This window comes from Lagopus leucura, unplaced genomic scaffold, assembly GCF_019238085.1.
Source record: "Lagopus leucura isolate 7727_CA_CO unplaced genomic scaffold, USGS_WTPT01 Super-Scaffold_100159, whole genome shotgun sequence".
Classification (NCBI taxonomy): domain Eukaryota; kingdom Metazoa; phylum Chordata; class Aves; order Galliformes; family Phasianidae; genus Lagopus; species Lagopus leucura.
This window is the reverse complement of record NW_024962335.1, coordinates 22,224,931-22,249,983: the sequence shown is the minus strand read 5'-3', so window position 1 is coordinate 22,249,983 and position 25,053 is coordinate 22,224,931. Positions and strand designations below refer to the sequence as shown.

General features: G+C 42.2%; 2 protein-coding genes across 2 annotated transcripts in view; one reads left to right on the top strand and one right to left on the bottom strand.

Annotated features, from left to right (window-relative positions):
* Positions 1-606: 606 nt before the first annotated feature.
* CCDC77 (coiled-coil domain containing 77) lies at positions 607-14,627 on the bottom strand. The gene is made up of 11 exons (XM_042890292.1): positions 14,524-14,627; positions 12,887-13,103; positions 12,013-12,155; positions 11,355-11,451; positions 8,714-8,780; positions 7,857-7,951; positions 6,900-7,048; positions 6,318-6,555; positions 5,264-5,389; positions 5,027-5,179; positions 607-3,007 (listed from the first exon to the last, which is right to left on the bottom strand). The coding sequence occupies exons 1-11, from the start codon at positions 14,568-14,570 to the stop codon at positions 2,861-2,863; spliced, it is 1,479 nt and encodes a 492-aa protein (XP_042746226.1). The 5' UTR covers positions 14,571-14,627; the 3' UTR covers positions 607-2,860.
* Positions 14,628-17,718: 3,091 nt separating this feature from the next.
* Positions 17,719-25,053, top strand: part of KDM5A (lysine demethylase 5A) — a 50,047-nt gene continuing 42,712 nt past the window's right edge. Inside the window, exons 1-5 of the mRNA XM_042889618.1 lie at positions 17,719-17,889; positions 19,811-19,888; positions 20,934-21,056; positions 23,134-23,304; positions 23,999-24,133. Coding sequence (XP_042745552.1) covers positions 17,725-17,889; positions 19,811-19,888; positions 20,934-21,056; positions 23,134-23,304; positions 23,999-24,133 — 672 coding nt within the window. The 5' untranslated portion in view covers positions 17,719-17,724. The remainder of the gene's footprint in view (positions 17,890-19,810; positions 19,889-20,933; positions 21,057-23,133; positions 23,305-23,998; positions 24,134-25,053) is intronic.

Below are 25,053 nucleotides of genomic sequence, written 5' to 3'. Positions count from 1 at the left end.
GCTCACATTTCCCCTGTGTGCAACACTTTTGCACCCCAGTCCCCAATAAGCTTGTTTGTCCAGTTCCAATCCTTAATCCTTGGACTGTCTCCATATTCCAAGAGTCAGCCACTTGAGAGGTAGGTTACAAATTGTTTGCACCTACATAACACGGCACTTAGTTGTATTGAAATGATACAGATCACACATTCACATCAACTGGCCAAAAAGCTCACCTTTGGAGCAAATGATGGAAAATGGACTAACCCAGGGCTCAGAACCTTTTTCAGGAAACCTCTGGGAAATGCCAAAAACGTCTTAAAAGGCAGTTGCAGGTGGTAGAAAGTACTTGACTTTTTAAAGCAGTTGTTGGCCTGAAGGTCCCCATTTGTTTTGGCAACATGAAAGCAACATTTCACATAATCACATGATGTCACACAGAAAAAGCACATGCAATACTCTGCACTTCCTGCCCTTGGACAAACATTCAACCTACAAATAAAACAAACTCACAGGTCAGCACTATTGTAATTTCTTCCCCTACCCAACTCAAATAGGAAAGGTTCATAACCTAATGACAAAGAATAAAGTCCAAGATGTACATTGATCCAGAAGCACCAGCAAATATTACGAATGTTGCCAGTTTATTCTGTTCAGTCTTTCAAGTAATAAGAAATATTAGTAAGGAAGACAGGAACTTAAACATTTACATCCTTCTTTCCCCAATACTTCTTCCTAATGCTAAAAATGTGAACATTCGAGCCTACAGTCTTTATCCAGATACACTGCATGGCTTTCAAGTGAGGAAAATTTAACTTAATCAGCAACTTATAGTTTGGAAAAGCTGAAAAGAAGCAGAAAACTTCTCTATACTGGTTCAAGAGGCTTTTTTGCTGGCTTCCTGTCAATTGAATTTAAGCAGATGGATCTTGCTAAGTGGCTAATACTTTATTATATAGCATTTTTTCAGAAGTTGCCTTTCAGGACCTTTAAAATATATACATATATATATATATATATATAATATACAGTATTCTGTTTTCAGACTGGTAGAATATTATCTCCCATACAAGCTTCCTTTAATTAGCTAGACTTATCTGAGATAGTATTCAGCAGCTAAGGGATGAGACTAAATTATGGACAGCATAAGTTTATTAACTTCCCCCAGCTATCCACATGGCATTGGCATCTAAGCTGTCCACGAATCAGTTTCTGAACAGGATCACCATTTTTTAGCTAAACTAGTCAGTGATAATACACTTTAAAAGAGCCTATTTTAGTAGTGGCTAAGCACCCAGATACACATCTACCCACAGTGAAGTCTGTCTGATTTCAATATGACTGAATATGACTTCAAGAATACATGTGCCCAATGAAAGCCACAGTGTAGGACCATAAGGGACAGCAAAATTTCCAAGACAGGGTACAAAACTGAAGCAGGCCTTGACTTTTCAAAGCAATTTCCCCAGTGTATTGTTTTAGCTGGTACTGTATTAAAAAAATGTATCTATTTCTTCAAATTTTGACAGCACAAGAACTTCTGTTGTGTATCTACCTCTCCCAAATACTGAATGGGGATCTCCATTGCCACTACCACATCCAAAAGAAGCTGTGGGCTATCACATGGAGTACTTTTTAAAATAAGAAACAGCTGGTATGCTTCAGGTGTATTCTTTAGAAAGATGATACGCTGCTTCTGCCATATTTAAGGTAGAAAAAGGTACAGTAGGAAACTTAAGCCCTGAAATTGCTTTTCTAGCACAGGCATACTCTCAGTCTACCAGGTGGACAAGATTTGCTGACACTGCAGTGAAAGCACAAATACCTTGTGATTAGAAACTGGGCTGAAGCCCACTGTAGCATCCCTCATTATTTCATCTGTTTTCTACAACTGCAATAACCTTATGCCTGCTATGGAGATAATCATTATATAGCTATATACATCACGTAGCAACTAGGCAGCTGCTCTTCAACCCCAATTTCAGTTACAACTGTGAAACAAAACCATCATGAGTGAAAAGTGATCGTGACTTGGTACATAACCATAGTATAGTTTAAAGCTACAGAGGCCGATAATAGTGACTAAGGAAGATAGTATGTGCCCTGTTTTTTTTTCTAAATGAGCTTCCTGCAGGAGTCAAGAGGCTAGAAAAAAAGGAGATGGGAAGATGATTCTTGATAGTGTGGTATCTCACTTCCCCCAGCTATTCAAAACAAGAGTAGACATTGCTCATTCTTGCAGATAAGTGCCATAAAATGTTATCTTTTTTCGCCATATTAAAATCAGTCAGGTTTGTCCCAGCTGGGTTAGAAATAATCAAAGGGAAGCTATTTAAAAGTAGTCGTATTGTAAAAAGCAGAGTTGGATATAATACATCTTAATACAAAATTAGTACAAAAGATCTGTGCAAGGTCTTTTTCAAAGAAAATTTCCAGTTACATCCTGAATTGCCTAGGTACTAAAACAGTCATCACTGAACACACTTTAAAAGCTCTTTCTCACATAGGAAAAGGTGAGCCAAGCAATTCAGATCTTGAACTAGATCTTTTAATGGCCATTAATTTATTCCTGCTTTCTGAAATGCTCCAAATGAAGTTTAAGATCAGTATACACCACTCCCTACACCACAAATATGAAAGTAATAAAAGGCATAAGAATGTTCCTGATGTATCAGTCTTCTGATACTTTCTATAGCAGACTCATCAGGTGCCTATCAACAGACACAGCAATCTAGTTTGGCATGTTAGGAATGGCTTGTATATCACTGATGGATGTTATGATGTTCCTAACTGCAGATTTCTTCAAGCCTTCTATTACTGGATGCCAGTAAACAGGCAATGTCCCATTCCAAAAACTTTGATGCCAACTAAAACCTCAGTTTCAGCAGACTCGCAGTTCATTCTCTAAGCCATAGATTTTTGCTTTTAAGTATTTTAATTCTTCTTGAATTTTACGAGTTAGTCTGTTTCCTTGACGAACCTCATGTAGAATTGCAAGATCCTGGTCTGGTCCAATATTCAGAGTCACCTAAGAAGAAAAGAAAAACAAATTAATTGCACAGAGTACAATTGAAAGTATACTATGAGTATATGAGAAAGATCATTCCAAAGGAGACCTTTTGTTGCTAGCAAAGAAGATGCTCTTCAGCTAATGTCAGTAGGCTAATGCATGTCACCAACAGAAAGTTATTTCAGAGCCAAAGTAGCAAAGCCTTTCATTCATTAGGATGCTACAGTACTGGTAAGGAAGAAATCTCAACAGAATATTATCAAGTTTACTGTAACTCGTTGGGTTACTTTTTACTGCCTGCATTATTTAGAGAATAAAATGAGGAGAGTTAAAACATTTACTTATTGATGTTTATACAGCAGTGTGTTTTTCCCCTCTTATGAAGACATTTTGTCACCTTCTGCTATTAGAACTAGAAATGATCTAACTGCTGTGGCCAGCTTGCTGCCTTCTGAACTGCATACAACTCAAGGGCAGCTCAAGAACAACTCCTAAGCTCAGGTCAAGGCATATAGCTGATATTGAGCTGAACTGAGGCTGTTGGATTATCGTAGTTCCTGACGGCAAACTAGAAAGGGTTGACATTTCCTGTCACCCTGGAACTGAATAGCATGCCAGCCCAGTCACATTCAACATCGCAACAGCACAGACTTGAAAACTGATCGTAAAGCCCTCTTTCCTCTTGACATTTTAGGGTGTCTCATTGCCACCACGTAGTTCTTTGTCAAAGATTTTAATACACAGGTTAGGTCATTCAGTCATCTATAGCCACTTTGACCTCAAGTGATAAGAAGGATTTAAAGATCAGGGAAGATTTCTAACAAGTATTTTATTCCGCTGCCCTCTTGTGGTTGGAAGTGTGAAGAGATTATGAACACAACTAAGCATACCCACAGTAACAAAATACACAGGTCTGTAGTAAAGATATCATAGGCAATTCCTGTCTCCCACATGCACATATGTGGGAAGTTTAGCTCTTAAAAAGAAAAAAAGTAAACCCACAGTTAAAAAAAAAAAAGTCCAAGCCTCAATTCTCTGAATCATATCTTAGATATCATAACTCAAACTCCAGACAACATCAAGTCTGTGGCTTCCTTTCTAAGCTGTACAGATGTTCGTCTGCACATCTAGAAAATGCATCTCATCTTATTTCCAAGTTACACAACCTCAACTTCCAGTCATTGCTTCTGCTGCAAATGATATATTTACAAAATAAACAATATTCACAATACTTACATCAATATTCCATCAATATTCTATTTGGAACAAAACCAAACCCTACTGCATCCAGAAAAAAAAAACCACAACAAAACAGCATATTCTTTGCAGAACATTCTTTTGCATCAGTCCACTTTACTGCCTTCCAATTTTGAGTCCACTGAATGAGCCAAAGGTGTAATAAGGCATAATAAGGCATTACAAGATTGTGGAAGGAGAAGAGAAGGCTCCGGGGAGACTTCATTATGGCCTTCCAGTGCTTGAAGGGAATGTTTAAATAGGAGGGGGAATGACAGTTTATGAGGGTGGATAGTGATAGGACAAGGGGAGATTTAAACTGACACAGAAGAGGTTTACGTTAGATATTAGGAGGCAGTTTTTCACACAGAGGGTGGTGACACACTGGAAGGTTGCCCGAGGAGGCTGTGGATGCCCCATCCCTGGAGGCATTCAAGGCCAGGCTGGATGTGGCTCTGGGCAGCCTGGTCTGGTGGTTGGTGACCCTGCACATAGCAGGGGGTTGAAAATAGGTGATCGTTGTGGTCCTTTTCAACCCAAGCCATTCAATGATTCTATGAGAACCTTCATAGCTAATGCATGAACAGGACTGTTCCTGGACAAACTTGATGCTCAACTGATTAATGATGACAAATCTTTTTTGCTTAATAATATACAGAACAGGACAAGCTTTATCAAATATTAATATTTGAACAACCATTTAGAAAATACATTTATTTTAACTCTAGGGAAATCTTAATTCAAATACTGAGGCTACACCTTGATTGGTTAAGCCCATAGCAATTAGCAATGAGCTATTACCTTGAAAAGCTGCTTCTCTACATCTTTCAGTTTCTGCCGGAGCTGTTTAATGTCATTCTTAAAGCCTTCCACTTCCATATTACGACGTCTTTCCAAGGCCTCGTATCGCTGAGTCACCAGCTTCAAACGCTTCCCCATCTTTTCTGAGCGTTCCTATCGAGATGAAAACTTGATGGAGTAACACAACAGAGACGGTAAGATCATCGCGCTGCTAGTCGATGGCTACAGACTAATTACCTTAAAGAGTTCTCTGCCAACATCTCTCTCTTCACAAATCCTAGCCAGCTCACTTTCCAGGGTGATACACTGTTCTCTGTACATGTTTGACAGCCGCTGCTCCTGCGTTAGTTCTTCTTGCAGCGTCTAAGACACAGAAGGAACAGAAACAACTCCAAAGCCAGCGCTCACAATGTTTCTCCTGCTCTAGAAAAACAAGTGCTACATGTAGATAGACTGACAGGCAAATAACTGAAAGCAAAGCTATGGAAGTAACAAGGTTAGGACTCCTTCCACAGTATTATAATGCCACTTCCATTACCAACACCTTTTAATGAGGTTATCAGTTTTGCACGACAGCTCAAAGAACTCTCTCCTCTTTCCCTTAAACATAATATTCTATCATAGTCTGCAGCTCTCCTTTTCACAGCTACTTGCTCAGTACTGCATTTCAGAAGAATCTGCATTCAGCATAGATGAAAACAATTCCTTACTGTCTGTCTATTTTCTACATTCTTACTGCCTCTTTGCCCACTTTGCCTACAGATCTCTCAACTGTGCACTGGAAGTGTATTAGAAGGGGAAGGAAAATCCAGACTACTATAAAAGAGCTAAGGTACACCAATTGAAAGGACTACTCACTTCTGACAACACTCTGTTCACTTCTGTCTCCACTCACCACTGAAAGTCCGGCCTCGCCATTCTTCCCCCCACACCTTAGATATTTATAGACCTGGATCAGGTCCCCTCTCAGTTTCCTTTTCTCAAGGCTGAACAGACCCAGTTCACTCAGCCTTTCTTCATAGGAGAGATGCTCCAGGCCCTTTACCATCTTTGTGGCCCTCCGCTGGACCCTTTCCAAGAGATCCTTGTCTTTTTTGTACTGGGGAGCCCAAAACTGGATGCAGTACTCCAGATTCAGTATTTTTAAACACATTAGTGTCAACAACAATGCAACTTAGAGCAAGCCAGTAGAGCTTTGAAACAACTACTTACTGCCTAACTTGGCAAGAACCAGTCTTGCAATTTTGGAAAGACTGCTGGAGAGCCTCCCTGGGCAAAAAAATACAATTACCTTTACTTCTCTACTGTGGGGCTTCCCAGCTTCACGATCTGCTTGAAGCACCTTCTTGGTATCTCTCTGCTTCTTCTCTCCTGCCTCCCTGCTGATAAGCTGATCTGAGTCTTTGTCAATCCTCCTCAACAGATTTTCCTTCTCTACCATCCACGCTTTCTCACTGTCTCGAACATCAGACTTCAGCTGCAGAAAGTCACGAGTACTCTCATACAAGAGATTTTGAGTTTTGTTGAGTCTATAAAAAGAGATCCACGAGGATTTAGTTCATTTCCTGCCTAGTTCGTACCCTAATTGCCCCAGTCTTCGTTGCAAGTCAGAAGAAAGCAGACAACAAAAATACAAGCATTTTCCCCAGCATACTTAGCTCTTCTCATCTCATGAAAGATATACTATACAAAACAGTTTTTCTGGTATGTTGACTACTCCATCTACTTCCACATACTGCCAAGGCCAATAGCTGCACAAAGTGCTTTTCTGCTTGCTTCAGCAAGCAACATATTGAAAGCCAACACAGTTTTGTTGTTTCCTCTCTTCTCATCTCATGACTATATTACATCATAGCCATTCTCTCACACTCACTTATCTGTTAAAGTTTTAATCTTCTCCTGGTCTCTCTGATGCTGGACCTGGGCTTCTTCCATGTGAATCCGCCTGTCCTCTAGTAATGCCTGAAGCTGTTCCTTAGATAATCGTGTCTGTTCTTCTATCTGAGCTTGCAGGGCCTCCACCTAAATAGGCAGGCAAAGATATTACTGAGGAAGATTTCACAACAGGTGGAGCTCCTGACTTTGCAAGTGTCTTTAAAATTCCAGAATTCAAATCAGAGACTCTACCTGATAATAACCTTTAGAGTTTTAATTTTTCATTTTTAGTTTTTGTTTTAATGCTAGCTATTTTGAATAACTAAAACATTTTAAGAAAAAAAATCATACAAATAAGCAAGACGGGGAAATGATACACAGCAGCAATAGATAAAAGACACCAGAAAGATTTAAACTGCACACAGGATGTGACAAATCCTTTGGAATATGTAAACAGACTTCTGCCTCTACGCTATCAGCTTCCAATGAAATGGTAATCATTAACCCAAATTCTAGAAAGGCAACCAGTCTACACATCTTGAAAAAAAAGAAGTCGCTCAATGAAATATTAAATGTAAACAAAATGAGTGAAGAATAGAGATGCAAATAGTGCACGTGGTCAGGGAGACAAACTGGAACAAGTAATTGAAAAAAATTTTACGTACTATTTGAAAAAAAACTTTGATTACAAATTCTGTATTTAAAGGCACTACATACAAGTAGGCTCTACTGGAACATCTGCTTATGTAAAGGTGCCAGAGTCAGACCCAAGTTCTTAAATCTAAGCTATTCATCCCAAAGGAACAGGCAAACTGATAGAAAGGGGGAATCAGTAGTAAGAAGAAGGCACTAATAAAATTGGTGCACGTATATCTTATGTAGGCAGACAGCATATTTATCCATCAATTTCCTGAATAGGCAGAAAATAAGTCCTTCACTTAGCAAATAGTTTTACCTGAAGTAGAAGTGTTTGGTTGTCCCTCTGATATCTCTCCGGACTTTCATGTATGTCTCCTTTTCCTGCTTGTTTTGAAGTGCTCCTCTTGGTGCCTGTTTGCAGAAATCAAGAAGTAGAAAAGTTGTCTCCAACGTACCTGCAGCACCTTTCCAAACACAAGATACTGTATGTGCTAGATGGCTTCCAAGAACAGGAAAAAGCATGCAACTGCTACAGTTTTAAGGACTTACAGGAGAGATAACTGGATAGAAAACCATTCCAGAGCTTGTAGTGATTGTATTTCTTTGCCCCATACTATTAAACTTAAATATTTAGGCAACATACTGATTTTCTTGACATATACAGAAAGCAAACATATTCTCTTAAATAAATGATGAATAAGCATAAAAAACAGCTGCACGTTTGTCAAATCTTGAACAAGTTTTGAGCTTGTTAGCTCATTTCAGTCAATCTGAAAATGGCAGTCCTTTCCAAATAGAAAAATCTGCAAGTAGACACAGATCCAAACTACCACCTACATTAAGTACAAGCAGAGCACCACATCATGGAATGGACATGGGGGGCTACTCAGTCGCTACCTGCACAGTTCCTGAACAGACATTCCACAGTCATACCAGCTTCTTCCTTAGCTGACCAGATCATGAGCATGAGAGCCAGCTCAGTTTATCTTAAAGGATTCTGAAGTGAAGCTTAGAGTAGAATATGCATAAGGATGCACATATGGATACATTTAGGAAATTTAATGTAAGCACAACAAAGTATTCACAGTAAGTCATTATTTCTGTACATTGGACAAACCACAGAGAAACAAGTATCAATTGCTGAGCTGCTGTTAGGTCATCTTGGTACGGTACCTGTTCTAGAATTGTCATTTCCTTCATGTGAGTCTCTGGAGCTAGCTGGCCTTTGTAGAACAGTGACCTATAGAAACAAGATTAGATAGCTCAACATCTTGACTTGCCATGACTAAGAATAAATCTTAAAGAGAGAACTGAGATATCTAAGACAACAGCAATACCTCACCTCTACCACAAGAAAAGGAAGACATTCACAAGTGTAATGCCTGTGGTAAAAAGAAGTTGCCTTTGTAACAGCAGAATTTTGCCATTTCAGCCTCTATTTTTTCCAAATCAACTGGAAAGTAATCCTGCTTTTGCTGGCTCACTAGGATGAAAATCAGCATCTTCAGAAGGAAAAAGAACATTTTGGAGGCAGACGAGAATAAAGAAGGTGATAATGACAATTATGTTATTTTCTTTGCTCATACTCCTCTTAGCAGCCCAAAGAAACACGAAGAATCGTTTATCAGCACATTCACTCAAGCTATTAAACAAGCCTGGGATAAAAGCCCATACAGCTATTAATGCAAACCATCTGTTGAACAGAAGGCCACTTAAAAATAGGAGGGCAAAAGGGGACAGGTTATAACCCCAGTGTTTACCTCAACACAGATATTATGAGGGCTGCTCCCACAGTAATGCCCTCTATTTTAATATGCTGGTTCACAACATCAGAAGCAGATGTTGGCAATGCGGCAGTCGAGGTTGAACCTTCCCCCAACATTCTGTTACATTTTGTTGCTGTACAGATGGAAGTAGAGGGACAGCCTGGCAAAATGGTGTCTGACACAGAAGTACGTGTGAAGCAAAGGTGTGTCACTCAATTTCTCCACGTGGAGAAAATGGCACACGGTGACATTCATCAGTGTCTGTTGAATGTTAAGGGAGATCAAACAGTCGATGTGAGCATAATGAGGCAGTAGGTGGTGTTACAATACTGGTGACAGCACCATGAAAGACAAGTCATGTTCCAGACAGCTACATGTGGCTGTCACACCATGGAATGAAGTGTTTCAATCAGCTCATCCACGCTAACTGGATAACCAGATAACTGTGTTGGAACTGAATATTGGCTTCAAAGCACTGGAGATGATGCTGGCAAGATCAGAAAAATCACTAAGTTTGTGCCAGGAGGGTCCCATGAATGCTCACATGGGAACAGACAGAACATGACACACAAGTTTGTCTGGACCTATTGAACCAATGAGGCTGAAGGTGACAAGACATCATTATTGGTGACAAGACATACAGTCACCACTATGAGCTAGAGTCAAAATGACAATCCATAGAGCGGCAACATGAATTCCCCATCAAAGAAAAAGTTCAACAGGTAAAGTGATTGCAGTGTCTTTTGGGACAGGATGATCTTTCTGGCTTTCCTTAATCATCAACTCTGATGCCTACAAGACAACACTAAGTTGAAGGCTTGAAATTCCAGAGTCAGGCCAGAGAAGACAATCTTTCTCTTAAAACACAATAATGCCAGGCCCCAAACCAGTTTGAAGATCATGAATCACATGGCCAATCTTGGCTGGACTGTCCTGCTGCACCAACTGTATAGTTGGAATATGGCACCTTCTGACTTTTATCTCTCAGGCAGATGAAGGATGGACTGTGTGGGCAACACCTTCCTAGCAACAATGCTGTCGTAGCAGCTGTGAAACAGTGGGTCACCTTCACTGGTGCAGATTTTTCCAAGTTCAACATGCAGGCTTTTGTTCATCACTGGTAAAAATGCAAAGCTAACGGTGGTGACTGTGCTGAAAATAGTGTTTTGTAGCTGAGAATCTGCTCCATCAAAGAGTGTTATTGTACTCTTTGTACCTGCTGTAGTTTCCATGGAAATAAATAGGAGGCATTACTTTCAGAGCAACCTATGTATATAATAGGCCTAATTTTAGAGATATCCATATTTTGGAATTTTAAAGCCACTGCAAGATTTTTCCACTGCTTTAACAATGCAGAGCAATCACAAAGAATGCAGGGATCCAGCCTTATTCCCCTCACCTTACCCAAAGAGAAATCCTAACATTCCATCATCCTCTGTATATCTGAATCATGCCATGTATGGCAAGAAAGTGCAAGTATGTTCCGCTACGCTGCTTTTCATATGCATTGCCACATAATTAGTTTGACATTATTTCTGTAACATGCAATACAACATTGCCTAGAGAGGGAGGTTCTTCCGTAATCCCCTGCCCAGGAAACCACAAGAGCAACCTTAACACTTCTGCACCCTTCATGGAGGTCCCAAATGCTACCTGTGCTGTTCTGAAGATCAAATATCTTGGAGCATCACATGTACTGACTTTCTGTACTTCCTTCTGCCTTTGTGCTCTTCTCTCCAGCTTCTCAATAACCACTTGCCAGATGGATTCAGACTCCTAGCTGACATTTAGGGGGTTAATCTTGAGGTATAATTTGAAGGTAGAAGGGGCTGAATGCTAACAGGACCTAGCTCCGGTGTGTTTGTTCCTACTTATCCGTCAGTAGCTATACTAAAGCCTGATGCTGCTATAGAGCTACAAATTCCTCCCTCTTTTGGGCTTATTTAGCATCTTTTGACTCGGGGGATAGATTTGGTCTGTGGTCAGCCTTTGAGGTACACATCTTCTTGTAACAATGCAAAATAGCTCCACAGAAAAATTGAACTTGCCTTATGTGGTGGCTCCTTGTGAAAATATGTAACTTCTCCTACGTCTGTTCCCACTAAAGCCAGGAGATGTTGAATTTTTTTCCTATCCTCCAATTCCCTGCAATGTAAAGAAATGGATCAATACATTGTGACACGCTATATTTCCACCTTACTCATCAAAATCTCCAAGATTTCCAAACTGTCAAGTTCTTGAGAATACTTTAACAAGCTCCCTGAGACACCTCTGATGTTGCACAATAAAAAAAACACCAATTCTGTCAGCACTGAGGAGCGCTCTTCTTTTCAAATACAAGCCTGATAACTCATGGTAGTAAAGAATTTGCATTCTACAGTTATGAACTGTATATAAAAACCTTGCAGATACTTCAGTGGATTGTATTACCCATTTTTTTTTTCTTAAAGTAAACTAGATTGAGGATTGTGTCAGATTTCTGTCATGCTCCAAAGAGATGCCAAAGCATACCAACACAGATTTTTTTTTTTTTTTTTTTTTTCTTTTTTTACTTCAATTCTTAAAGCTTTAACAGAAAACTCCCACTGTGGGAAGTGTCGCTTTGCTGCTTCTCTGAATACTCCAGATCTGGATGAGAACTAGAAGGATTCATGGGATCCTTGCAGTTTCTACTGCCAGTGCCCCAGCCCAATATCCAGATAGCACCTGATTTTCAGTCGGTCGTTCTCAGAGTAAAGACGGAGCACATGTTCCCTCTCCTGGAACAGGTAGATTTGCATGTCACTCAAAGCCTTTTGCAACTCCGCAATCTCCTCTTCTCGCTGACGTACTTCCCATTGCAGTTTGTGCTAGGTTAAGAGAATGAGGTACTTTCAGTGAGCACTGGGCAACATTAGAAACAACACACCACATAGGCCAGACCCTGTGTCTGTAAGTGGTGTGTTAAACTGTCAGTTTGAGTGAATTGTGTTTTCCTCTTACAACAATTGACCAGATGAAGGTAGTACTGAGAAATTAGTAAGTAGGTTTCAATAGGGAGCTTACAACGCCAGTGAAAAGGCTTATGTTAGGGTCTCCCATTTCCAGTGGTTGCATTTTTGCACCAATGAGCAGAAAAACTTAGCAAAAATCTTAGCAAAGACTGTGTAATAAACTTCTTTTAAAGAAGTTACAGAAGGATAAGCATTAAAAGCTTTATATAACTTAGTAGTGAAAAAAGTGTTCAGTTACAAAGTTTCATTAATGATTTTCTGCCTAGAGCAGAAAACTAGCAATCCCTTCAGAAGACTATTCCCATTGGACAGATGGCACTATTTTAGAACCCATCCTCTCTTTTCCTATATATTAAATTAGTTGGGATGTCTGAGGGCTTTCAGGCCATTTCAGACATCACCAGTACTTGGGGAGGCACCATAGTCCCCTCAGAAGTGACCATTCTATTCCCAGAGGGTTAAACAAAACGACAGACAGATGCCTTAATAGGAATGAGAGAAGAGGAAGCCCCTTCTCCTCAGATGAAAAGATTTTCAAGTTTCTGATTTATTTATTTTTTTTAATCAAATAAAGCTCTTCTCCTAACCTGCTCATCGTATGTTTCTTTGTATCTCTCCAGCCTTTTTACCAAATCCTCATGCTCTTCATCAAAGTCAGCAATCTTCTTGCGGTAGTATTCCAGCAGCTCCCGGGAAGGGCGGAGGAAGGCCAGGCGTTCATTGATTGAAGGGAGAGGAGTAGAGTCCCCCTGACTCTGAGGCTGAGAACTAGAGTACCTGGATGAGCTGTGGGGGGTTGCCAGCCTAGGCATAAATATTTTCTGTTACAATCAGAAAGGTCAATGCAGTGGAAGGGCAATACAGGAGTGCAGTAGCAAAAGGACTAGTGTGAATGGAATGGTGTTATAAAGGAAAACGTGCTCGTCTCCAAAGATCTAGGCTCACAAGGAAAACTCCACAAGGGAAGGAACTCTAATCAGAGATCCTTCCTCAGTAACAGTCAGCTGTTAAATGAGGTCTAGGAGAGGCGCAGCCAGGCTCCACCCCTTCTGGTCACACAGGTGAATTGCCTCCACCTGTGCTCCCAGGGCTCACTGGGTCCTTTCTCCAGGTGCTCAACAGTAACCATACCTTTTCTAATAGCATGCAAACTTCAGACTACAATTCATTTTTTAAGCAAAATAGGAGATTTTTGCTTTTAACTTACTAAAATTTAAACATGTTAGCTTGCCTGCACTCCAAGAATCATCAGAAAAAAAAAAAACCAGTACTTAAGAGAACCAAAAGCATCATTTATTAAAGAACAGTGGGCAGACTTCGGGCACAGGAGATGGAGGAAGCTTATGGAAAAGGGAGAAGGACAAATTGTCAAGGAAGGGAAGTCTTGTGGCTCATTTAGGTGAATTTAAAAGAAAGAGAAGGTGGTAAGTAAAGGAGGAGAGATCAAGGAGAACAAAGTCTTTTGTTTTGCAATTACAGGTAGCAACCACTACAAGATAAACAGACAACCTTTCATAGTCTCTATCTGGTATATGGAGAGAAAAACACTATCTGAAGCATTTTTGATTTCATTGACTTTTCAGTAAAGATGACAATTTCAGGTTAGTTGATGCCCAAGCCATCCTAACTTTGGATGTAGGATGAGGAGTCCACATGGGGTTTTTTTTTCTGGTGTTAACTGTGAGTAATACCCATAGTTTGTCCACCCTTGACAATGAAATGGAAAGCTATGATTTCTTAAATTTATTACATAAATTTAATCAAGGATACATACGTGTAATCACATATTTAGCTTTAAGCAGCATTTACTGCATTCAGACATTCAACTGCTGCAACAAGTATCACGTTTGCATACATAGAGCTGCACACACCACTCAATCCTTGGTAAGAGTTACTTACATTGAGCTGACAAATACTCTTTAATAACGTGATCTGTAGCAGAATTAAAGTTAAGATCTTTTTAGAAGAGATCTATTCACCTTAGTAAGAACTCACTGCAGAAGCCCAAACCAGAGCCAGAGCTCTGCTCACAGGTGACACAGGGACCTGCAGGGCTGCTTAGGTCAGAACTCAGATGCACAACATCCACGAAAACTTCATACGAATCAAAGTCATTAATTCCCGCCGCTCTAGCACACTAATAATCATTAGCAAAAATATACTTCCTGTAGGAACTTTCCCACGTTTAACAACACGCTTGCAGAAACAACAGCTCCCACATTACCTTCTGGAGCGCGCGGAGCGTCCCACCGAGCCTCCCGTAGCGCTCATGGAGACCGCCGCTTGTTACCCTCCCACACTCAAACAGCGGACAGACCCGCCGCCCGCCGCCTCTGCCAATCACGAGCAGCCTTCCACGCGCATCGGGCCTTCTCTACCAATCGGCACTCGCGACACGGACAGCACGCGTCCCGCGCTGGCGCCTCTGGGAGTTGTAGTCTTGGAATGGAGCACTGCGCATGCGCGGCGAGCGGTGGGGCCTGCAGGGGTGGGTGGAGCGCGCAGCTCCAGTTGAGTTGTTTGTTTGGGGCGCTGTGGTTTGGGTTCCGGTGAAACAACGACAGCCTGCTGCCAGAACTTACTTCATGAACACTAGTGGCAAAAGCATGCTGTTCTCCTATGGAAATAGTAAACAGAATGACACACAGGAGTCAGGAATCAGTCACAAGATTCACTGTTTCAAGTAACACCTGAGTATTCAAATGTACAATTTTGCATCATCTAGGTGCTTTTCATCCTCTGCCTTCCCCCATGTATCTTCCCATACCCAGCAGCACTTCTTATCGTTGATGCAATGCAGCACTTCCTAATATAGGTACCACATGTGCTAGAAAATAAACCTAGACTAACTTCCAAAGCTACGAAGTTCTTCATAAACTCAGAAGACAGCAAGATGGCAGTGGATAATTCTCTGAAGGAAGGCTAGCACAGGCTGTGCTCCCCACCTCATGTAAAGCAGTTGAACACTCTGTATGAGAGGTGTAAGTCTCCTCTCATACAGGGAAGTTCCCTACAGGAATGCATCCAGATGGGTCTTGAATAGCTCCAGAGTAGGAGACTCCAGAACCTCTCTGAGCAGCCTGTTCCAGTGCTCTGTCACTCTTGCAGAAAAGAAATTCTTCCTTGCATTATTTTGGCACTTCCTGTGTTCCAGCTTGTGCACCTTGTTCTGTTGCTGCACACCACTGAAAAGAGTTTGGCTCCATCCATTTGATTCCCACACTTCAGATATTTTTATAAACAGTGATGAGATAATCTCTCAGTTTTCTCCAGGCTGGAGACTCCCACGTCTCTCAGCCTTTCCTTGTACAAGGGATATACCAGACCACTCATAATCTGTGTCCCTCTTTGGGACTCTTGCTAGATGTTCCATATCTTTTTTAGACTGGGGAGCCCAGAATTGAACACAATACTTCAGATGTGACCCCACCAGGGCAGAGTAGAAGGGAGGATCACCTCCCTCGACCTGATGGCCATGCCCTTTTTAATGCATCCCTTGATTCCACTGGCCTTGTGGGCCACAAGGGTACACTGCTGCTTCATGGTCAACCCATTGTCCACCAGAACACCCAGGTCCTCCTCCACAGAGCTTCTCTGTCAGGAGCTCAGCCCCTAACCTGTACTGGTGCATGCAGTTATTAACTCCCCAGGTGCAAGACTCTTCATCTGCACTTGTAGAACCTCATCAGGTTCCTCTATACCCAACTTTCCGGCCTGTCCAGGTCTTGTTGAAGCATTCTGCTTTGTCAGCCACTCCTCTCTCAGCTTTATATCATTAGCAAAGTTGTGGGGAGTGGACTCTATCTCTTCTTCCAGATCACAAATGAAGATATAAAAAACAAACTTTTCCCAAATCTTCCCGGACTCTTCCTATCAGTATCTGCTGAAATCCTCTCACCAAAACACAGAAATGAACTTTGAACAGCCTGGAAGGAAAACAATGGGCTGTTCCTACAATGAAACTTTGATACAGATTAGGAGCTTTTTAGCATGCAGGTTTTTTTTTCCACACAGTATTCCTGGCTGAGTCACTGCTTATCTTGGAAATGGGAGTATGTTGGCGATTCAGTTGTTGGGAACAGTCTCCATACAAAAATAACCTGCTACTGCTCTTCAGAGAGACACTATGAAAAAAAAAAATATGCCAGTGTTATGCAGAAACACAATTTCTAGTGGCTGGTGGGCAAACATCTGCACTCCACATGCTCTTAAGTCATAAAAATATGTGTCACCCATGTCCAGAGCCCCCTGCAGAAACGTAGTGAAACATTGCCACAGCACAATATCCACTGGCAGGCTCATCTGATGTTTCACAAGATCGGTTTGTTCTTATAAATTTTGTCAAAATTGACCGTTTGCTTCCAAGCCATTTCTTTCCTGTCTGTAAAATGGGAGCACCGCCTCCTCAATCTAGCAGGGAAATGCTAATGGAAGCGCGTTCATTTGTCTGACGCAGGCACGGTGAGCCTGGAGGGAGTAGGAGGAAATTACTTTCTCTGGGGCTGAAATGGTACGGTGACTGAGTGTTAAACAACGAGAATAAACAGGAAAAAAAAAAAAAAAAAAAAGAATAAACCTAAAAAAGAGCATGTTGTAATGGCTATGGACAAAAACTAACACACGGGTCCCAAACTGAGCATAGCACGACGCTACCTGAAGGGAAGTGGTCCGCCCCTCCCCCCACCCCAGAGGGCCCAACGGCCGCATGGGGCCAGGCCTGCAAGGGGGCGGGGCTCCCAGCCTTCCTCCTGACGTCCGGCTCAGACAATGGGCGAAACGGCCCTTCAGCACCGGAAGTGAATGGTCTCAGTATCGTCGCACATTCCTCCGCGCCGGAAGGGGAGGCGGGCCCCTTCCCCCCTCGACCCCAGTTCCCCTCCCCCGGCCGCCCCCGGCGCCGCGTCGCACGATTTCTCTAGAAGCGTCGGGCCGAGCGCTTTCCTTCTTAGTTCCTCCGGAGCAGCGTCCCCGCGAGCGGGCGGGGACGGCAGGTGACCGTTCCCACAGTGCTGGTGGCCGCCAGGAGACTAGTGCGGCGGAGGGACTATTTTTCGGGTCGGAAGACAACAACTGCTCCCGCTTCCGGGGGAGGGCTGAAAGAGACCGCGTAACTTCCGGACGAGCTGGAACGCGAGCCAGAGGGGCTCGGCGCGGGGGGAGGTAGCCCCGGGGGACGGGGCGACGACACCCGGCAGGAGCCGCCCCGCGTGCCAGCAGGCCGCGCCGCCCCCCCTGCCCCGCCCCGGCCTGCCCTGCCCTGCCCGGCCCTGCCTCTGCCTTGCTCCGGCCGCCTGAGGATGCGCCTCGGCCGCCTGCCCTGCCCCACCGGCCGCCCCTGAGGGCCGCCCCTCTGTGCCCGTGCCTCGGTGCGCTCCCCGCCCCCCTCCCGCGCCCCGCTGTTGGCAGCGCCTTCCCCCCTTCGGCCATGGCGGGGGGCGGCGGGTCGCGCTACGCGGCCGAGTTCGTGCCCCCGCCCGAGTGCCCCGTATTTGAGCCCAGCTGGGAGGAGTTCAGCGACCCGCTCGGTTTCATCGGCCGCATCCGCGGCTTGGCCGAGAAAACCGGCATCTGCAAGATCCGGCCCCCCAAGGTACCGCCCGCCTGGCGCGGGGGCAGGGCGGGATGCGGCCGCAGCCGGCGCCCGGGGAAGCCGGCGGCTCTGGGGCGCGGCGGGTGGTTGGAGCTGAAGGGCTCTGTCCCTGGGCGGCCCCCGGGGGTCGGGAGCCCCTTCCTTCTCTCCTCGAGTGTTTCCGGCCGAGTTTGCGGTACTCGCTGCGGTTGGGACCCCCCTGGGACTGTTCACTTCCCGTGCCCCGGTTGCTGGGGTTCCGTTTGTCCCCCTTCCTCAGGCTATGCTAATGACGCAGAGACCCTGCGAGGCGGTCCTTGAGCTTAGAAGTGGTTTTGGAGCGGGTGAGAAGCCTGTAGGCACGGTCAGGGCCCGAGCTTGACGCTCCTCTTGGTGTAATAACCAACGAGCTGCAATGCGTTGTAGCTGAAAGTAGGCATTTGCATTGTAAGGAGGGGGAGGAGGAAGGACATGCCTTGTAAAGGGGCCATTGTTTGTAAACAGCCTTCAGACTGTTGGTGGAAGCATGGCCAGTCCGGTTGTGCGCAGGAGTTAAGTGTTTGTGTTAGCAGGTTAGAAGGTCGGAGCTGAACACCCCTTTCTGCACCAGGCACCAGGTGTTTTATGATGCCTTGCTCTGTGACCATTCAGACAAGAACATCAAGCAGTGTAGCAGCTCAGAGCCTCCTTGGTAATTAAGTATGAACAAGCCTATAAAATAGGAGACTGAAAAATAGCAAAAGAGAGAGAAAAAGAACATGAAAACAAGGAGCTAAGAGTAGCCTGGATATGGCGACTGACAATTAGATTCACTGATCCTTCCTTTCCTGACTCGCAGGGTTGCTGGAATCTTTTCAGCTGGTTTATTATTTAGCTGGTCATGGTGAAATCTTGACCTCCATGAGGCTGCCCTTTCTAAAATGAGTAGGATGGCTTAGATTGGGGGAGAGATTGCAAGAAACCGATCCAGATCTGATTCATTGAGAGCACCTAGAACTTTCCTAGCCACTGAAGGCTGCAGTGTTTCTCTGTGATTGTTTGGCCATTGGTGTTGCAAGGCCTTGCCAGATGTGTGCCTCAGGTTGGTTTTCGATCTGCAAGAAAGGACTAAATGAGACACCTGGTGCTAACCTTGCTGATTCGCAATCCTTTTCCATTATTAGAATCTGTAAATATTTTACAGTTGTGCTTCAGGCCTTCAGATGCTGCAGCCATTTATACAACAAATGTGTTGCTTTTTTTTGTCCATCTGTAATGTTGCGTCCTTACTCTGTTGTATTTACTGCCTGGCAGACTACCTACTGCAATTTTAAGATTTCTTAAGAGGTTCTAAAAAACTGATCTGTACTTGTTTTGATGTCATAATATGGTTTAGAGAGAGGAGGTGGATCTGGGAGGCATGTGTGGTTGGATCTGTGTGATTGAACCAAGTACAGACTGCTCAGAAAGTCATTATTTGGGACTGCATTTCTGTTGAAGTGTTGGACTCCTGACTGCTGTTGTTATCTTTATTGAAATATGAATGTAGGCAAACAGGGACAAGCTACATGCGTAATATTGTATGTTATTTGGTGTTTATCACTGTTGATAGTGACAGTTTTGCAATGTGCAGGAAATACAGAACTTTCCGTCTTTGAATAAATGCCAGCAAGCGGCACGATCTCTCTCTCAAGTGAGAGCCCAGTAAGAGATGGGGCATACTGAAATGCACCAAGCCTTATTTTCTGGTTTATTTCTGACTTTGTGAAGGCTTCTTTCATCTGACTGAAATGTTGTAAGAACATTTTAGAAGCATGATAATAGCATAAAACTGGAAAATATTACCGATCCTGCTGAAACTCATTTAGTAGGGGGAGCTTGAACGAGCAAGTTGCTAAAACCTTTTGTGTGTTTTTCAGTGAAGTTTCTTGAAACACTGAAATGTCTTTCTGTCTCTCCTTAGGATTGGCAGCCTCCGTTTGCCTGTGAAGTACAAAGTTTTCGTTTCACTCCACGAATTCAGCGCCTGAATGAACTGGAGGTGAGCCTTTCCACTGTTGATACAGTTTTGTGTTTACACTGAAAGCTGTAGTTCTCCTTACTTGAAATTTACATCTTGTCAGGTTTCTGTGTGGGGAGACTTCAGAAACCTGTAGACCGCATCGGTGTTTATACTTGGCAGTGGCAGACTCCATAGAAAATAACTCTCAGTGGCTTTGAGAAAAGTCTGGTTTTATTTTATTACCCCAGATAACCACAAGAATCTTTCACGTTCAACTGGAAATGTCTAAAATGAATGCCAAATGCCATGTTGCATAGTAAGAGCAGCCAGTGTCTGGCCTTCAGAGCTCTGCAGGCCATGATTTATTTATTTTTCTTAAAATATTTACTGCTGTTCTGGAGCCTCTGGTTACCTTATAGCTAGCTATCGCAGTAATGCCTCTTAAGCATTAAAATGAAGTTGCTTTGTATTTTATAAGACTAGCTATGGTTGGCTAATTTTGTTTCAAAAATGTCGGGGAGGTTTCTTGAAAACACTGTGAGTAATATTCTGTCCTGGCTTTTCCTTTTCCCTACAGCATTTCTCAAAGTCTTGCACTGTTCCTATACCAAAATGTCATACGTTGTTTGACTTATAAATGGGTCCCCTTATGGAAAGTGATTTGAGTGCTCCAAAAATACTCAAGGGAAGAGCTGGTTTTGTATGGTTAAGGCATATAGAAAAGCTGTTTATAACCCTCCTGTTTCCTCCCACAGTTTTTATTAATTGCTCTTGTGTTTCTCCTCCTTGGAATTCTGACTTTAAGTGAACATTTTAGTCTGAAAATGTGAAATTTTTAGGTAAAAGTTTTGGCTTATGGGATTTCAAATATGGAGAACAAAAGCATGTACAATTTTATGTTTATAAACATCTGTCTTTTTACTAAATATTCCTTTTTTTTTTTTTTAATCTTTTATTTTACATGCTGAGTTGTGCTTTGAAAATATAAACAGTAGAAAGCTTGTCATGTTTTTTTGTCAGGTCTGAAAAGTATTGTCGTAATTTTTTGGGGATGTATGCATTCGTCTTCTCTTATTGATTGCAGGCAATGACAAGAGTGAAGCTGGACTTCTTGGACCAGTTAGCAAAATTTTGGGAACTTCAGGGATCCAATTTAAAAATTCCTGTGGTGGAGAGAAAAATACTGGATCTCTATGGTCTGAGCAAGGTGAGTAAGCAAGTATGGCAGTGCTTGGTCAGGCAGAGACTTCATTTTTCATTTGAGCCTGAGAAGCCAAGCAACATGGAGGGCTTGTTTTACAGCATCGGTCTCATAAATATGGAGATGAAATGAAAATGGGGAAAAAATTAGAGTGGAAAAAAACCTTACAAATTGCAAGGTTGCGTTAGATGTGTCTGTCACAGTTACTTCAGCTGGCTTTAGTTGAGTCATATCCAGCACACCTGAGTTGCTTGAACATCCTGATGTTAGCTGTTTGAATTCAAGTTGTCCTCTTTTATGTATGGCAGAGCTGTAGGAGTTGAGATGTTCCCTGAGAAGCGAGCATTTCAGCTCCTCACCTAGCAATTCTGTAATAAATTGCAGTAATTGCTCCCTTCTGTCTCCCGGCACAGATTTTCCATGTGACGTAAACATGCATCTTTGGGACTTTATATTGTCAACTTCTGGAATAATTATTTTAATCTGTTTCCAGTACAGGCTGTGCTTAGGGCTAGCTAAAATTTTATGTTGCTGTAGTCATCTCTGATGCGTTGTTTTTTCATATTTTCATGCAAATAAAAACTTCTGGGGTTTGCCACTGGCAAAATGTACATAGTTATAAACTTGTCTGCTAAAGAAAGGCTATTAATATAAATAGGTAGATTTGTTTGGCAAGGTGACAAATTGAGATATGGTAGTACTAACATTTCTGTGTTCAAGCGTTTGTTTCCACTCCCATATCAAGATTTCTTTCTCTTAAATCTTAACATTTTTACTTACCTTCTCTTAAAGATGAAATTACTCAGAAGTCATAGTTCTTTCAACTGTCTGAAGTTGCTGCTAGCATGCAAACACATGTCTTCAAAACACGTGTCTTCCAATGTTTATTTTTATGTGTACTGTGCTTTGCTGGGCTACACAAAACCATCATACTGGTTCTGGAAATGTCTGGGTCACTGTTATGAGCTAGAGTGTTTTAGTATGTTCCAGATAGGGAGATGTAGGCTGATTTTGTTAACTTATTCACTTCTCTGGCCGCAGTTCATATAAAGATAACTTCAGCAATCACATCTTCCTGGGCATGTAAAAAATAAGTTGAAGTTTAGGAATAGCTTTGTTGAAACTGATTTTATCTTTGCTGTAAGTATGAGAAAAGTAATGATCAAGAGTATCGTATTATGAGTGCAACTCTCTCTAATAATGAAAAGAAACAGAATTAAGTAATGTATTTGTCACTGTCACAGTTAGACATTTGAGCTTACTGCAGCCTGAGAAATAAATCGTAGGTTTCGCTCCAGTAACTGTTCTTTTTTTGCTTTGAGGTTTTCAACTGTCTATGAAATGTTAAACATGAAATTTGATCGTATGTAAAGACATGAAATGCAAAACCATGCTGTAGTGGAAATGGTATTAGTAATATAATAATGTGAATTAAATTACAATCCATTTGGGTTTTAAACTGCTTGGTGAAACCATATGAAGGGAGTGGAGGCAGTGGAAATGTGGCCAGTGTTTCAGATCAAGCAAGTAGTCATTTTTCTTTCTGTTTTCTTGCATGTAACAGTGACGGTTCTGTATGTAAACTGCTAGATTCAAAACAATTGACTTCAGGTGTAAAAAGTGAATAAGTTAAATGGAAGGTTAATTCAGTTTCCTCTCTTTGTACAGTAGTCTCTCTGCTGTTTGGGGTTTTCTGAGAGTTTTTGTAACTCTGAAGTCCAACACTGCCAGACTTGTGTTTTGCATCAGTGTGTGAGTCTGGTGAGAGTTAACTTTTCCGTTTGCTCTGATGGTGGGTTTGTATTCTTTCCAGCTTGTCAGAAATCTTAACTGTTGAGTTCCTCCTGTCTAGAACAGTATGCAGACTGTGTTTACTAGGGAAGTTGTAATAATAAATATAATAATTAGGGAGGTTAATTGTTTAATTATGGTACTAGTCCTTCAGGAAACAAAAAGCAAACTCAGTTTTCTGCCATTCTTTAGTAGAACCTTTTAGCATTTGATTGCTGTAGTTGATTTATGATTTATGTGGGGTGGTAAGAGCAGTTCAAAGCCCTTAACTTTTTTTGTGTGTGTGTTTCAGATTGTTGCTGGCAAAGGAGGTTTTGAGGTAGTCACTAAAGAGAAGAAATGGTCTAAAGTGGCAAGTCGGCTTGGCTACCTGCCAGGAAAAGGCACAGGATCATTACTGAAGTCTCATTATGAACGGATCTTATACCCCTATGAGCTTTTCCAATCTGGGGTCAGCCTAATGGTGAGACGTTTCTCTTTCAGGATATGAGGATGGGGTCCAAACTGCACGTGGCTGCTCGTTGCTGCATGCAAAAGTAGAACTTAGGTTCTGTGCTTTTAGAGGTTGCAGCTATGTAGAGAAATGTATACCCACCCTAATACTTACAGTACTGTCAGTATTTGACAGGATAGTAGCAGAAGCTGTAATGTGACCTTGTGTCGTAATTTTTTCTCAGCAATTTCTTTATAAGACCAAGACCAGCCCTATTAAGGAAAACACCATGAGACAAGGACACCTTCCACTTGATCAGGTTGCCTGAAGCTCCATCCAGTGCTTCCAGAAATGGGGCACCCACAGCTTCTCAAGGCAGCCTGTTCTAAGACTTCACCACCCTTGTTGCAAAGAAATTCTTCCTTATATTTAATTTAAATCTAGCCTTTTTTTCTTATTTTGAAACCGTTATCCCTTGTCTTCTCACTAAATTGCCTGATAAAATCTGCTTATCTTTCTTGTAGGTTCCCTTTAAGTAAGGCTAAACAACTCCCACACCCAGGGTGCCTGGATTAATCAACCCCTCGTCCAAATTGCATATGTAACAGTGCTGTGTGACTTCAGTCACTGGCTTATTTCTCAGTAAAGAGAGTGGTTTACAGGCTGTAGAATGATCAGCACTACCTGACCAGTCAACTCGGTGTTCTGTGCTTTGATGTTCTAGGGCATCCAGAAGCCTAACTTGGACCTTAAGGAAAAAGTGGAGGCCGAGGACCTCAGCTCAGATGCCCAGACTTCACCAAAGCAAGGTTCAAGAATGAATGTCGTGCTGAAGAGAACCAGACGTGTCAAGTCCCAGGTACCCCTATTTCTTGGTTATTGCAGGGAACCCTTATTGCTTGTACCAGCAAAGCAATACTGGGAGTGCAACAGTCTTTGGTTGTGGAAGCCTGCTCAAAAGCACCACAAAAAATAAATCTTTACTTGCATAAAATGTGGAGGAAGATGTCTCTCTGAGACTTCACTTGTGGCACATGTGCTGTTTAAAAACTTCTAAAAGCTGCTTTTTGTTTTTTACACTTAGCCTGTGTACTTTGGTAGAGAACATAATTGAAAACTATGTGTTCACTATATTTAGTGAAAGCTAAATGGTTCAGCTCTAGTGGCTCCCTGCTGACCGTTTGATAGAGCGTAAGTGAAAGGTGGATTTACCTTTAGAACAAATTCTTATTGCTTCATGTCATTCTGTATTTGCTTTTAAACACTGTGAAGCAAAGTGTGGTTAAAATTCTGTTGTTTTTTTTCAATACATTTTGCTTGTTGACTGAGTTTATAAAGGACACTTAATCTCCTCTTTGCCTCTGATGTCATGACTGATTCAGACTAAATTGTCCCTTTTGATCTGTTCTCTTTACTAACAGAAGCTGACTTGGCATTATTTATTGCAGCCACATAGCAATGCATCAGTCACATAAGCAGTCCCTGGCTTTCCAATTCTGTTGTTAGTGAGGTATCCAAAAAAAAAAACCAACTTGAGAAATTCTGCAGTTCCTGCAGCAGTTATTCATTGTGTGGATTTCTGCTTGGAACCAATATTGAGAGTCAGTGCCAGTGTGACCGCTTTCCTCCTTCATGGTGTAGAAGTGTCACTGTCTAATTAAGATCCATAAGATTTTTTTCCGACACTTCTTTGTTTAGAGTAACTCTTCTCATTGGAAGAGTCACTGTGTGGTACTTCTGACACAGCATAGCTGCTTAATTTCATCTAAAGATGCTGCA